Source organism: Gregarina niphandrodes (assembly GCF_000223845.1).
Source record: "Gregarina niphandrodes unplaced genomic scaffold scaffold00007, whole genome shotgun sequence".
NCBI lineage: Eukaryota > Apicomplexa > Conoidasida > Eugregarinorida > Gregarinidae > Gregarina > Gregarina niphandrodes.
The window spans coordinates 22,604-35,461 of record NW_011645778.1 but is presented as its reverse complement, the minus strand read 5'-3'; the positions used below and the strand labels follow the sequence as shown (position 1 = coordinate 35,461).

General features: G+C 53.7%; 7 protein-coding genes across 7 annotated transcripts; 2 read left to right on the top strand and 5 right to left on the bottom strand.

Moving 5' to 3' along the window:
• Positions 1-60: 60 nt before the first annotated feature.
• On the bottom strand, positions 61-1,743 carry GNI_049550 (hypothetical protein; the record flags this gene model as incomplete). Its single annotated transcript, XM_011131371.1, has 1 exon — positions 61-1,743. One exon carries the CDS (start codon positions 1,741-1,743, stop codon positions 61-63), a length of 1,683 nt encoding a protein of 560 aa, XP_011129673.1.
• Positions 1,744-1,934: 191 nt separating this feature from the next.
• GNI_049540 (hypothetical protein) lies at positions 1,935-3,368 on the bottom strand (the record flags this gene model as incomplete). The annotated part of the gene is made up of 1 exon (XM_011131370.1): positions 1,935-3,368. One exon carries the CDS (start codon positions 3,366-3,368, stop codon positions 1,935-1,937), a length of 1,434 nt encoding a protein of 477 aa, XP_011129672.1.
• Positions 3,369-4,738: 1,370 nt separating this feature from the next.
• Positions 4,739-6,301, bottom strand: GNI_049530 (choline kinase; the record flags this gene model as incomplete). The annotated part of the gene is made up of 3 exons (XM_011131369.1): positions 4,739-5,149; positions 5,264-5,493; positions 5,614-6,301. 3 exons carry the CDS (start codon positions 6,299-6,301, stop codon positions 4,739-4,741), a joined length of 1,329 nt encoding a protein of 442 aa, XP_011129671.1.
• A 247-nt stretch (positions 6,302-6,548) lies between these two features.
• On the top strand, positions 6,549-8,243 carry GNI_049520 (WD-repeat protein; the record flags this gene model as incomplete). The annotated part of the gene is made up of 1 exon (XM_011131368.1): positions 6,549-8,243. The coding sequence occupies one exon, from the start codon at positions 6,549-6,551 to the stop codon at positions 8,241-8,243; it is 1,695 nt and encodes a 564-aa protein (XP_011129670.1).
• A 405-nt stretch (positions 8,244-8,648) lies between these two features.
• Positions 8,649-11,196, bottom strand: GNI_049510 (putative minichromosome maintenance family protein; the record flags this gene model as incomplete). Its single annotated transcript, XM_011131367.1, has 2 exons — positions 8,649-10,161; positions 10,238-11,196. 2 exons carry the CDS (start codon positions 11,194-11,196, stop codon positions 8,649-8,651), a joined length of 2,472 nt encoding a protein of 823 aa, XP_011129669.1.
• A 66-nt stretch (positions 11,197-11,262) lies between these two features.
• Positions 11,263-11,573, top strand: GNI_049500 (hypothetical protein; the record flags this gene model as incomplete). Its single annotated transcript, XM_011131366.1, has 2 exons — positions 11,263-11,376; positions 11,469-11,573. The coding sequence occupies 2 exons, from the start codon at positions 11,263-11,265 to the stop codon at positions 11,571-11,573; spliced, it is 219 nt and encodes a 72-aa protein (XP_011129668.1).
• A 125-nt stretch (positions 11,574-11,698) lies between these two features.
• On the bottom strand, positions 11,699-12,725 carry GNI_049490 (family UPF0160 protein; the record flags this gene model as incomplete). The annotated part of the gene is made up of 2 exons (XM_011131365.1): positions 11,699-12,529; positions 12,660-12,725. The coding sequence occupies 2 exons, from the start codon at positions 12,723-12,725 to the stop codon at positions 11,699-11,701; spliced, it is 897 nt and encodes a 298-aa protein (XP_011129667.1).
• Between the last annotated feature and the right edge of the window lie 133 nt (positions 12,726-12,858).

The window sequence follows — 12,858 nt, the reverse complement described above, 5'->3', positions numbered from 1 at the left end:
GCGACATGCTCAATTTTGAGAGGTCAGCCATCCCCATGCCAGCCAGTCGTAATAACCTCACTACAAGTGGGCAGAGGGTGACGACTGCCCGGTCTCCGTTTGCGGGGGCACGCCTGCCAACCTTCGTTTGTGGGCCTTGCCCGCGTCCACGAACTCCAGAGTACTTTGCTGCTTCGCTCGCGCAGCAGTCACCGTCGAGGCCTTCCTGGCCAGCCGTGTAGTCTTTTTATCATCGCTCACTATCGCCGCGGTCGGCGCCCCGAAAGTCACGGGGGCCCCATACAGGTCAGCGGATCCAAAGGCGTCAATTTCATACACCGCAGATCTTCCCGCCGATCCAACAGTCTCATAGATCGGTTCATATGTCTCGGCGGTACCCGTGGCCATCGAAGCGCCGCTGGCCTCAGAAACATTCCCGAAGGTCGCCGGAACTCCACCAGGCCCATACGACCCCGTGACGGCAAAGGCTCCAGGGACCAAAGAGGATGGAGGGATATCATACACCGCAGTGGGAGCCCTGTAGATGGTGGGCGCCCTATGGGTGGTGGGCGCCCTATAGGTGGTGGGAGCCCCACGGGCGCTGGGAGCCCCATGGGCGGTGGGAGTACCACGGGCGGTGGGAGCCCCATACGTCTCGGCGGTCGAGGTGGCCGTCGAAGCGCTGCTGCTCTCAGAAGCATTCCCGAAGGTTCCCGCAAGGCTCCCACTGCTCTCATCAAGACTTTTAGGATTCACTTCGAGCAGTTCTCTCCATTTGAAGAGCCGAGCGAACCTTGGCAAGTCGATTTCGGCGGAAGGGCGTGGTGCGACAGTTCGGTTCACGGACGAGTCGAGCCTATCCGCAAACTGCAGCTGGGTTTTGAAGTCCCATTTCAGCCCCTTCAGTTGAGGGTAGTGATGTCGGAGAGTTTCGCAAAAGTGGTCGAGGGCTTCCGTGTAAACTCCAGTCCATTGTAGGAGGCAACCCGTAATCCAGGCCTCCATGAACTCGCGTTCCAGAGCTTGCGGCACATCGAAGGCATCGCGGTCTAGTTCTGCCCTGAACTTGGTGATGAGCTCCGTCTTCGTGTTCGGCACGATGTCACCGGCCGGGCAGGAGACGTACGAAGCAAGCGTGAAGGCCCTGCTCAGGTACTCACCGTTGCACGTTTGCAGCGAAGCTGATGGGAAGCATTTCAAACCTTCCCACAACGCGGGCGGCAGCATTCCCTCCATCAAGGTTCTAAGTGGCATGTCGTTCACCGACTCGAGATTCCTCGTCCCCCCTGCCGGAACCTCGCGGAGACGCCACGGAATCTCCTGACACTCCTCGTACCGATAGCACGCGCCTCGCAGCCACCGAACAATCTCTCGAACCGCCAACTCCTGCTGGGAAAGACGGTCCTCCCACCATCCATGGATAACCGTCGAGGAACCCACCGAGGGACACCCATCACCCAACGGAGCTTCCATGTCAAAGTCGGATTCCATATCCAACACGTGGTCGCACACGTTCGCATCATTCAACACCACCGCGGCTACACCCGTCATAATTCCGCCTGTCGTAACTCCACTCACGGGTTCACTCCACGCAGCCGTGTTCTGCGCCAACAGCTCGTGCGACGCCGGAACAGGTACGTTATCCGCAGAAGCATCCGTCCCCCATACCAGGTGGTCTTTGCCGCTACCCACCGCGCCATAAACCGCCAGCACAAAGGGATTTCTGGACGAACACCTTCGCGACTGACACGCCCCCAATTTCATATCTTTTTTCCCGCCCAAAATTTGTGGAACGGAAGTAGCGTCGAACCAGCGTTCTGTGGAATAGAAGTAGCGGCGAACTAGCGTTCTGTGGAATAGAAGTAGGACAGTTGTGTAAGAAGTTATGTAAGAAGTGTCCATCGTTGTTGCTTTGGTCCTGGTTTCCACCCGGTCGGTGCGTTCCAGCGGATTAGTTAATGGACACGGCTAAGGTCGAGCGGTGCGTCTTGGGGGTCCATGTTGGGGTCCGTGTAAGGAGTGGTGTTTTTTCTTGGTCTGCCCGCCCTTCTGCCTTCTGGTCCGGACTTAGTCATGGTTGCGAATTTTTCAAGTTCCACGACCGTGTCATCCTCAAAGAGAAATCTAAGGTAGCTGGGCGTCTTGGGATGCGAAATAACGGCCTTGGGGCTTTTCCAGTAGGTGCTTGCGAAGTTCCATCCGCTTTCAGTTTCGGATTTCGATTTGTACTTCAATTTTTCGAGACAGAACCATTCCAGACGGGCAGGATCAACCTTTGCGTGTTGTAGTATACATCCCGTAATCCAGACGCAGAGATGCACACTGACTATCCTTAGCTCCCAGGGTTTCATGTCTCTCCGGAGCCCACGTAGGGTCTGGAACCTGTCTTGTAACTTGAACTTCACTAATGGTATCACGTCGCCCACTGGATAGCGGATGTATGAAGCAATTAAATACGCGGCTTCCAAGTATCCTTTCCGACATGATCGTAGCGCCTCCTCCGGGAAACTCAGAACACGGGACCACTCGCCCACCGATAGGAACGCCCATCTCGTCCTTGCCACATTTTCTTTCCGCAAAGCCTCCAAGTCGATTTTACACTTCCACGGAATCTCACCACACTGCCGGTACCGGAAACAACTACGGCTAACGTCCGGCCTTGGAAGGATCGACCGAAACGCGCCGGCCGCTGCCGCTTCCAAGCCCGTCGCGCCGGAAACGTCGCCCACAGAGGTAACTTTCTCCGGGGCCTCCTCCTCCGGGGCAGCCACTAGGTCGACCTTCAGTGGGTCGACCTTCAGTGGGTCGACCTTCAGTGGATTGACCTTTAGTGGGTTGAACTCCAGTGACTCAACTTCCAGTGACTCAACTTCCAGTGACTCGACCTCCAGTGGCTCGACCTTCAGTGGCTCGACTTCCTGCGGCTCGACTTCCAGTGGGTCGACTTCCAGTGGGTCGACGTAGTTGGGATTCATCTTCACCGGCCCAATGTTCCAAGGCCCCACGTCCGGAGGCCCAGCGGGCACAACCCCACCTGTCAGATGCTGAATAGACACGGGCACAGGTCGAATGATCCCAGGTGGAAGGGGCACAGGTCGAATAGGTATAGGTCGAATGATCCCAGGTGGAAGGGGCATAGGCCGAATAGGTATAGGTCGAATGATCCCAGGTGGAAGGGGCACTGGTCGAATGATTCCAGGCGAAACGAAGAGAGGGGGGGCACCACCGAAGTCGTTCCACACGCCAGGCCATGAGACGGGCGTCTGCCGCCCAGCAGTGGCTTGTTGGTGGCCACCCTCCGAAGTGCTTGCACCACTACACCGCGTATGCATCGCAAGGAAGAAACCTCTGACGGGGAGATGATGTTTTCGACTCGGCCCTGCTCTCATTAATATTCGACCCTTAATTTACTACTGCTGATTCCCGGCCTCCTGGATCCATTTGGCCCACAAGGTATAACCTGCATTATTTCTTGGCCATTCACGAGAGGGAGTCATAGCGGACATAAGGGCATAACGTACGGTCGGGCAAAGGGGTTCGCAATAGAGCGGTTCGGGAATGCCTACTGGGTTTGGTTTAGAAGACGAGTCCCAGGACTTCAACTTTGAAGACCAAGGCAAGGACGCGAAAGGAAGTGCGACTGAACCGGGTGGGTCGAGGACCGATGGGTGGAGCGTGAGGCAAATTCGACCGAGCCTACTCGACGCATGTAGAAACCGAGTTTCCTTCACGGTAGCTTCAAATGAGTTGTAGGATGACCAAAGTACAATGACGGAACCTCGGTGCTTACCACTACTGGCTTGTGTTGAATTCCGAGGCTGCCCATTAAACGCCAGGCAAGAAAGCCCGGGTAGCGCTGTTGGGAATAAACCGGACGCCAGCCATACAGCCGACCTACATCACCATGGACGACCAGGCAACCACGAGAGGGAATGGTGGCCTCGACGGGCTAGGAACGGTAAGCACACGAGTCGGCTGGGTGGCTGGGTGGCCCGACGAGAAGCTGTCCAATGGTTGTGGTATCACGGCCGGCCAACATAATGAGGCTGTGGAGGTTGAAACGTGCGGCCGCCGTCAAGGTAAAGACATTCCGTGGGGAGGTGGCCTGGGAGAGCGAGGGAGTGTCGACATCACACTGCGGACTCTCACCAAGCCAAGAGGAGGCATGGAACGACTGCCTGCGGTGATCGGTCGGCAAAGACAAAAGATGCAAGCGCGGGCACGCTCACCCCCACGTCCTGAACACAATCACATCTTAGCACACGCGCCTAATCGCGCTCGAGTCGACAGAGCGATACTACCTTCGGCGAGTGCTAGATTGCGCGGAGCCCTTGCTGGGGGGGGAACTGCCGTTCCTGTGATCCGCGCGGGGGCCTCGACAGTTGGGAACACACAGCCGGACTCGCTTACCATCGAGAATTGTGGCGGCGTGTGTACCGGTTGCGAAGCCGTCCCCAAAGGCAAGTATGGTTCCGGCAGGGTGCGAAAGTGTTGGTCAATGGTTGCGGTATGTCTGCCGCCCTTCAAGGAAGATTGTGGAAGGTAGGACGCGCCGTCTTCAGAGGATGGACGTTCGTCCTCGAAAAGGTATCGGACGATCAGAGCACCGTCGACTTGAAGCAGATTGCGACGGCGCATGGTCTGTAGAAAGGACGAAGAATTGTAGCTGTGTTTTGAAGCCTGCTCTAAGCCCTGCTTATCACCTGTGGCGCACACATGTATCTCTATATCGCACACATGTATCGCGCAAACGCGTGTGTTAAACTGAAATATGTTTCTTCCACAAAAGATATGCTTGCCACCGACTCAAGGCGTACGCTTTGAAGTCGAACGAGCCACTCGTATTCGCCTGGGAGAACCTGATGATCGACCAGAACGACCACAGTAGGTGACTAGATAACACGAACTTTTTAACTATGGATACGAATCTGTCCAAAGAGTGGTGTGAGGGAAGAATCGTCGCTCTACACCTGGCACTCATGTACACACTACCAAATAATCGGATCAATTCCTCGTCTGGGAAATTCGCGGGGTCCACGTCATGTGTAAAGTAGGGGTGCTGGTCCACACAATAGTCCATCCGCATTTCAGCAAAGAAGTTAGCAATGTCGAACGCGGGATAGTTATACGATGAATATTCAAAGTCTATCAACCGTATGCGAGTTCCACTCTGAATTTGACAGCTGTGTGTGGAGTGGGTGTGATGTGCCACAAGTGGAGCGGGTGTGATGTACCACAAGTGGAGTAGGTGTGATGTACCACGGGTGGAGTGTGTGTGATGTACCACAAGTATGTTATTTTCTTGAACGTCGTTATGGCAGAAGGCAGGTTGCAGAATGAGATGATCGTCGTCCTCCTGAAGGATACGGAGTAGATCGGGTATCTCCTTGGTCATGGCATCCAGGGGTAGGTCGGTGAAACGCTTCTTCCAATCAGCACTGTCGCTGTCAGACATGCTTTTCATGCGCTGTATCATGAGGGCTTCAGTTGATGTGGGCTCATAGTGACATGATTCTTGCGCCTTCCGAGAAGAGTTATGATAACCGCTGTGGCTAGCATAGTGATTAGCTGCGGTTACAATTTCTCTGGCTCGTTGGCTCCATTTGTATAAGCTCGTAACTAGCCCCAGCTCACCGTCATTGAATTCAGCTACTCGCGGCAGGCGCTCCGCCAGGCGGTGGAACCGAGCCAAGACGGTAGCCACGGCACATAGGACGCTTGGATTATCCATTTCATTCTTCTTCAGCGAATGGCCTTTGATGAACTCTTCAATTCGGCCGCCCGGAAACGAAGCAAACAACTTGGGGGCAGCCTCCACTTCACTTAACAACCGAAAAATTGCAAACTCTCTCTCAGGGTCATACAGGTCTCCTACCGCGGTCCCGTATACCCGAAATAGAACTTTGACTGGGACTAGACCCTCCATTCCCTTACGGCTCTCCACTGCTTTTGAACCTGCCGTTGGTTGGGGCGAATTGGATTGCGGGGAAGTCCGCTGAAGTAAACTTACTTGAAATAATTGGTTCGTTAAACCGGCTACAATCTGTTCGGCTTCGAGCATGCTTGGATCAACTTGAAATATCTTCCACGTGGGCACCTTCTCACAACACAACCGTTTAATCTCCTGGGGGTCAGTGAGGGGTGAGAAATGTCTGGCACTCTCGATAATATCCTCCACTGTGTTTACGGGATGTACTCGGCTAACGGTAGTAATCTTCCGAATAGGTTCCGGGGACAAGCACACCACAACAGGTGAACGACATTCTTCCTCCTCCACCTCCAGGTATTCATCTTCATCATCCGTATCACGCAAACGACCCATAAGACCAATTTTCACACTCACTTTCCAACCACCAGTCCCAACCACCAATTTCCCTACTACAAGCTAAACACACCTAACTAACAAACCTTTCTTACCCCAACCTCATGTGCACCCATCCCTGACAAGGTGCCTGAGCATACAAGAGTATGTCATTCCGTCATGCCCTGACAATTGTCTTATCGCACGCTGGTCGTGGCTCCCCCCCGGGGTTAAGTATATTTGCCCACAATAAACCGCAATTCGCAGGATGAGCAACCTGTTCGGTGCCTATCCAGTAAGCAGCGATGAAGAAAAGGAGCAAGGAGGAAAAGTGCAAGGAGGAAAGGAGCAAGGAGGAAAGGAGCAAGAAGGGAAGGAGCAAGAAGGGAAGGAGCAAGAAGGGAAGGAGCAGGGGAACACCGGAGAAACTGATGGCGTAGACCGGACCAACCAACGGTTTGCGATGCAGCAGACTGATGGAGAGTCACGGAAGAGAAGCTTACAAAAAAATCCGGAATTGAACAAGGGATTGAATCAAGGTGAAGACGTGACCAAGCGGAACAAAACGGGATCTCCTCAGGGGCGACCACTGGCCGCTCCTGTCGCCGGAGCGACAGTACAGTGGATTGAAGATATGAATCAGCATGCTAAGGAATACTGTCCCGTCATGGTGTATAGCACCAAAGCTAAGCTAGCCGAGAGTGAAACGGTAACCACTTTGTCGGTGGCGCCCAACGGAAGGCGCCTCGTGGTTGGTTCAGGCCGTGGAAAGGTGTTGATGTTTTATTTCGCCACCATGGTCAAGGATGGAAGTGTTGTAGAACAGTGGGCCGACTTTGAAGGTCTGCCGGTTTTATTACTCAAGTATGACCGTTCTACCAAGTTCTTGATGATCGCTGCCGGCGAACCGTTTGTAGAGATCAGGAACAACGATAACGCCGTCGTATGGCAAACGTACAAAGGAGATATGTACGTACGGGACACAGCCAACACATTTGGACACACGCACCGAGTGACAGACGGATTCTGGCTCGATGGTGACCACATCATGACAACTAGCGAAGATACTACGGTCAGGGTATTCAATCGGAACTCCAAACCCAAAGGGCTGGACCAGCGAATACCGTCTTCGTGCGTCTACAAGACTATCGACCGGGAAAATAAAAGTTTAACTAAGCAAACACGCGTGTGCTGCGCACAAATGTACGACAACAATAAAATTTTGGTCGCTGGATGCGCTGATGGCAGCATCCAGATATGGGACGGAACTTGGAGAAGTGGGATCAAGTCCCAAAAGCCCAAGAAAGTCATCCGACTCCAGGAAGTAGAACCTGTCGAAAAGATTATCATATGTAATATTGAACCGGCTCCTGATCATAGACCGCTTTCTGATGGCAATCCCGTTTCTGACGGTAGCCCCGTTCCTGCCGGTGACCCTGTTCCTGGCGGTAAATCAAGAAATAACCTGCCGTCCAGCTCTGGTCAGCTGAGAGTATATGCCAGAACTCCGACCACAATAGCCTGTTTTGATTTGTTCTCTGGAAGCTTGTTGAAAACCATAAAGTTGTCAGGTAGTAGGTTGGGAAGGCCATTGATGGCGTTGTACTCCGCAAACAAGCACGACTCTTATATCCTGACTGTGGATCACGACAATAGAATTGTCTGGTTCACATTTGAGTTGGACTTTGTCAAAGCGCTGGAATTACCTTGCAGCCTGGAGGAAGGAGAAGTGTTTAGCGCCTTGTATGTTTCTCCCTCGTTGCAGCTATTTGCAGGAACGAGCAAAGGGAATCTCATCGCCTATTGGACAGAAGAAAACAAAGACCAGGGGGCCGGCCTGATGAAGGAAGCGTCATCCAAACCAGTGGAATCAGCTGTGGCACAAACGGTGGATTCATCATACAGTATTTATGAACTTCCGGAGCATGTAAAATACTACAATGATGACACAGTAAAGGAGTAAGGCAACCAGTCACAACCTACTAACATTATTCCTCATCCCACTGATCCCCCTTTGTCCTGACGTCATCGTTTGTTACTTAAGAATAAAGCAGCGCCGCTATCGGTTACGAGAAACTAAAACACCCCATAAACCCCATCCGGGATAACCTGCTCCGGGATGGCTCCAGAACAAGTTCTTCCAGAACAAGTTCTTCCAGAACAAGTTCTTCCAGAACAAGTTCTTCCAGAACAAGTTCTTCCAGAACAAGTTCTTCCAGAACAAGTTCTTCCAGAACAAGTTCTTCCAGAACAAGTTCTCTCAGGCTGGCAAAGCCCCCCGGGTGGCGGGGGGGGGGAAGCTGTCAACTATACATAGCTATCTATCTATGTGTTAAGCCGTCGGTCGTAGTTGGTCGGTTGGTCAGGTCTAGTTAATTATGGTGTAGCGTTGGCCGCTGATGGGACCGATTTTGCGCGTCCGTTCGAGTAGCGCTACGATATCGGCGACTTCTCGCATGCGGACGGGTGCGAAGACGACTTGTGGGTCGACGCCATCGACCCGGTTCCGGGTGTCGACAAGACTTGTTTCTTCGCCTCGGAGGCAGCGCGCGAGATATTCGTCTACACGCAGTCCGAGGTCTTCTCGACTCAGGCCATCGGGTTTCACGGCATCCAGTAGGTCCAGTACCTTGTTGCACAAGACCTTCTCGCGCAGTCGCTGGCTGTGTGACTTGCCCGTTGTCAACTGGTCAAAGTCCAGTTTTCCCGTTGCCGCGTCCGTGAGGGCCTCGTATGTTGCCGCCCGGATCAGTCGGGCCGCTTCACGCACGTGTCGCGCTCGTACCTCCCGTGCCAACTCCATCTTCGCCAAAGCCGTTGCTAACCGTACCAACGAATCCAACTGCCGCGGCGTCCCCACCGGATTCCGTCCACCCACTCCCCGTAGACCCACGTACGCTTCCACCAATGCAGTCTCCGCCTCTCCAGACATCTCCGGCCGGCATGTAGACCGCGCATAGGTCACATACTGCGCAAAAAACGCAGGGCTCAAAACTCCGCCAGAACTAGACTCCGGCGCCGATCTCGGTTCCGCCTCCATTCGATGGTCACGTCCGTTGCGGCCACTCGGCTCGTTCATTCCCAGGTGGACCACTTCCGGTTGAGCGTTGGGTGTTTCGCGGAAGAGGCGGCAGATGTGTCTACTGAGTCGTTCGTCATTTTCGTCAGTGCGCAGGTCTAGGCACAAGAAAATGAGGTCGAATCGGCTCATCAGGCTAGCAGGTAGGTTGATGTTTTCGACGACGCTTTTCTTGGTGTCATAGCGGCTGCCGATAGGATTCGCAGAGGCAAGTATGGCAGTACGTGCGTTGAGGGAGCAGACGATGCCTGCCTTGGCAAAGGAGACGGTTTGTTGCTCCATAACTTCGTGTAGAATCGCGCGTGTGTGGTCATTCATTTTGTCGAATTCATCGATGCAACATACTCCGCGGTCGCTGAGCACGACCGCTCCCGACTCCATCACGAACTCCTTCGTCTCTGGGTCACGGGTCACACTCGCCGTCAGACCCGCAGACGTCGTACCGCGACCGACCACATACACTGATCGTGTAGCCAACTTGTTAACATACCGTAGCAACTGCGATTTTGCCACAGCAGGGTCGCCGCATAGTAGCACATGTAACTCACCTCGCGACTGCATACGAGATCCTTCACCATCCACGTGCTCAGTTAACCCGCCAAACAACTGACACAATAATCCCTTCTTCACGTCCGCCATTCCCCAAATGTCCGGTGCAAATGAACACACTAAACGCTCGTAGCATCCCGGGTCAGCCGCCAAACGATGCGCGTCGCCCACAAACGAAGGCGCAAACGGCCGATTCACATCCACGTCGAACACATTCGTGCCTTCCGTAGAAACCGAAAACGCGTCTATCGATCTACAAAACCAGGCCGTTACATCACGCCACGGGGGAGGGTGTTCCGGGGGGGTTGGTGGGTGTCTATACGCAGTACATTTTATGGACTTTCTTGAGGTTGCGGGTGCGCGGGTTGACCCTAGTCTCCACCGTGCGATAAACTCCGGTAACGGCGATGACATCACCAGGTCGACAGCATTCCACGTAGTTGTCGTAAAGGTATACGAAAAGCATCTGGGGTGGTTCGCCTTCTGGCACTTGGTCGGGTAGTTCCTGTAATTTGCAGACCTGTCTGCTGGCGAAGACGCATTTGTCATGAGCGAGTGTCAGGGTCTTGCGGCCCTGGCATGCTTCGCAGACCTGTGGCTCTGCGACGGTGCCCGCGATGACGGGTACGGAGACCTCGTGGTTACATAGTACGTATTGGAAGTTGCGCGACGCCTTACCAGTACAACGGAAGACGGCCACCTGCATTTCGGGAATGACGGAGGAGAGCCGCAGACAGACGCCGGTAATGCAGACCAGCGTCTCAACATCCTTGGAGGCGCATAGCTGCCGGATCGCCGTAGGTTTCGGGTGGTGGCAGAAGCTGGAACGGAGACCAATAAAGGGAGGGAGCGCAATTTGTGTAGCGGGCAGCAGCTCCTCACTAACAAGCCTTTTCAACTCATCATCAATCAATAAGGAGGTGTCCACGGGGTATTCAAGCACCCACTTCTTCACCGCAGCAGCTCCCTGCGACAAATGGTTGAAACTGAAGATCACACTCACGAACCCAGACCGTGGCGACCTTTTGCAGGCCCGCACCTTGCGTGATCCCCGACATAGGCACTCTAACACCCGGTAGTAGTACCCGCCCTGGCCCGAGGCACCGCACTCCTGTTCCGCCATCTCCAGCTCGTCCTCCGCTACGTCCTCAAACCGGGCAGTACGAACCCAGGCTGCAAACTCCCGACGCAACTCACCCTCCACGTCCTGCAACTGACTCCATGAACGACCGCCGCCTGCAATACCGCCACGCTCCTGAGCAGGAATTATCGCCGCAGCTGCCGCCATCACCTCGGTCTCAAAATTCAGTAATTAATCGATTTCCAATTTAATCGCTGTTTAATCAAAATAATTATGGACTCAGACATCGCTGCCACTACCCCCGAAGTCGCCGCAGCGATCAACTTCCTCGAGCAATACAGAGACCTCACCGTGCAAGAATTCCTAGACAAGTTCTTCGACGAAGTGGTAACTTACACACACCCCACGTGATCCACTACACGTGATGACCCACTACACGCAACGACCATACTCCTCGACTACACTCCCGTCACTTGTAGTGTTGTCAAACACAAGAAAAGAGCCGAGAATTGATGAGGAAGTTTGGCAGTGTCAGTGAAGAGTCAAAGGAGAACTCACCCAACCCGCCAAACGAACGTAGCTAGATTATACTAACTCTCTTCCCCTTCCCCTTCCCCTTCCGATACCGCACGGTCATCAATTGCCCCTGCCGGGGTACTGTTGTTATTCGGTGATCGAACAGTTCGTGGACGCAGTCTTTGGCTAAAAATTAGTCGTGCACCGGCGAGTCGATTTCAGCGGCATTGGCAGGCTGGTACTGCATCAGGAGTCTGGCTGCTTCCAGACTTGGTGCTCCGCCAGTGAAACCAGAGTGGTGGGCGAAGTACTGATTTACGTCTTTCTGACACTCGGGTTTAGACTGGTCGGGATCGATGAAATTGGCGACATCCTGGCCTCTGAGTCCTCGGAGGTCTTGGTGGATGAGAGCCCTGTTGTTGAAACGATCTGTTTCATCCGCAACGGCGGTAAGTCTGTACTGGCCATTTCGGTCGTCTTGGAAAAGGATCCATTTGATCTGGAGGCCTCGTTCCGCCTCCAGGGCGTACAGGTGTTTCTGCCAAGGACAGTAGTGGCTTAGGACGATGAAGTCTTCCTCCTCTTTCTTTGCATCCAGCGCCTCCTGCACTATGTGATGGGCCGGATAGATCTCCTTCGCGATGCACGTCAACTGATCCTTAAACACCTCGCGCACCCAGGCGACAGCCGCCTGTAGCTTCACGTGGCGCTCCGCCTCCGAGCATCCACCTGACCACAACGGGTCCATATGGCCCACCAAGGAAGAAAATCCGGTCTCCCCCACAAACAACCGAGCAGTGCAGTCACAACGGGGCTCACCCGAAATGCTGCGAACTATACCGTCAAGATATTTCTCGCGATACATCTTGGCGGTAAATTCGCGGCACTTTGGGTCAGCAACTCCGCACACCTTCTCCAAAATTTCCTCGATGTGCTTGTCAAACAAAGCCAAGATGCCCAAGGCAGGCTCATTCTGTTCTTCTTGAAACTCCTGCCGCACCTCCACATCCGGGGTGAGCAGAGTCTACATACAAAACCCATTCTCCACCCCTTCTCTTCTCCAACCCATCAGTGCACATCCACGAGTGTGTTTGTGTGTGAACTTTGAGTAATCTGTCCTCTGTGTGCCATCCAACATGGGTTGGGGTACTTACCGATAAACCTGCCTTAAGCATCTTGCCCGTTGTCCACGGCCCTGCGCTAATAATAACTTCAGTCATTTATGTAAAAAAATTTGCCGGACGGTTTTTTTGGTGTCAAGAATGCGTGAAACGGCTGAAAAGAGAAGTTCTGACCATCGATCCTGACTCGCGACCAATAAAAAAGACGGCCGTAAGGGCTTGTGCCCAGAAG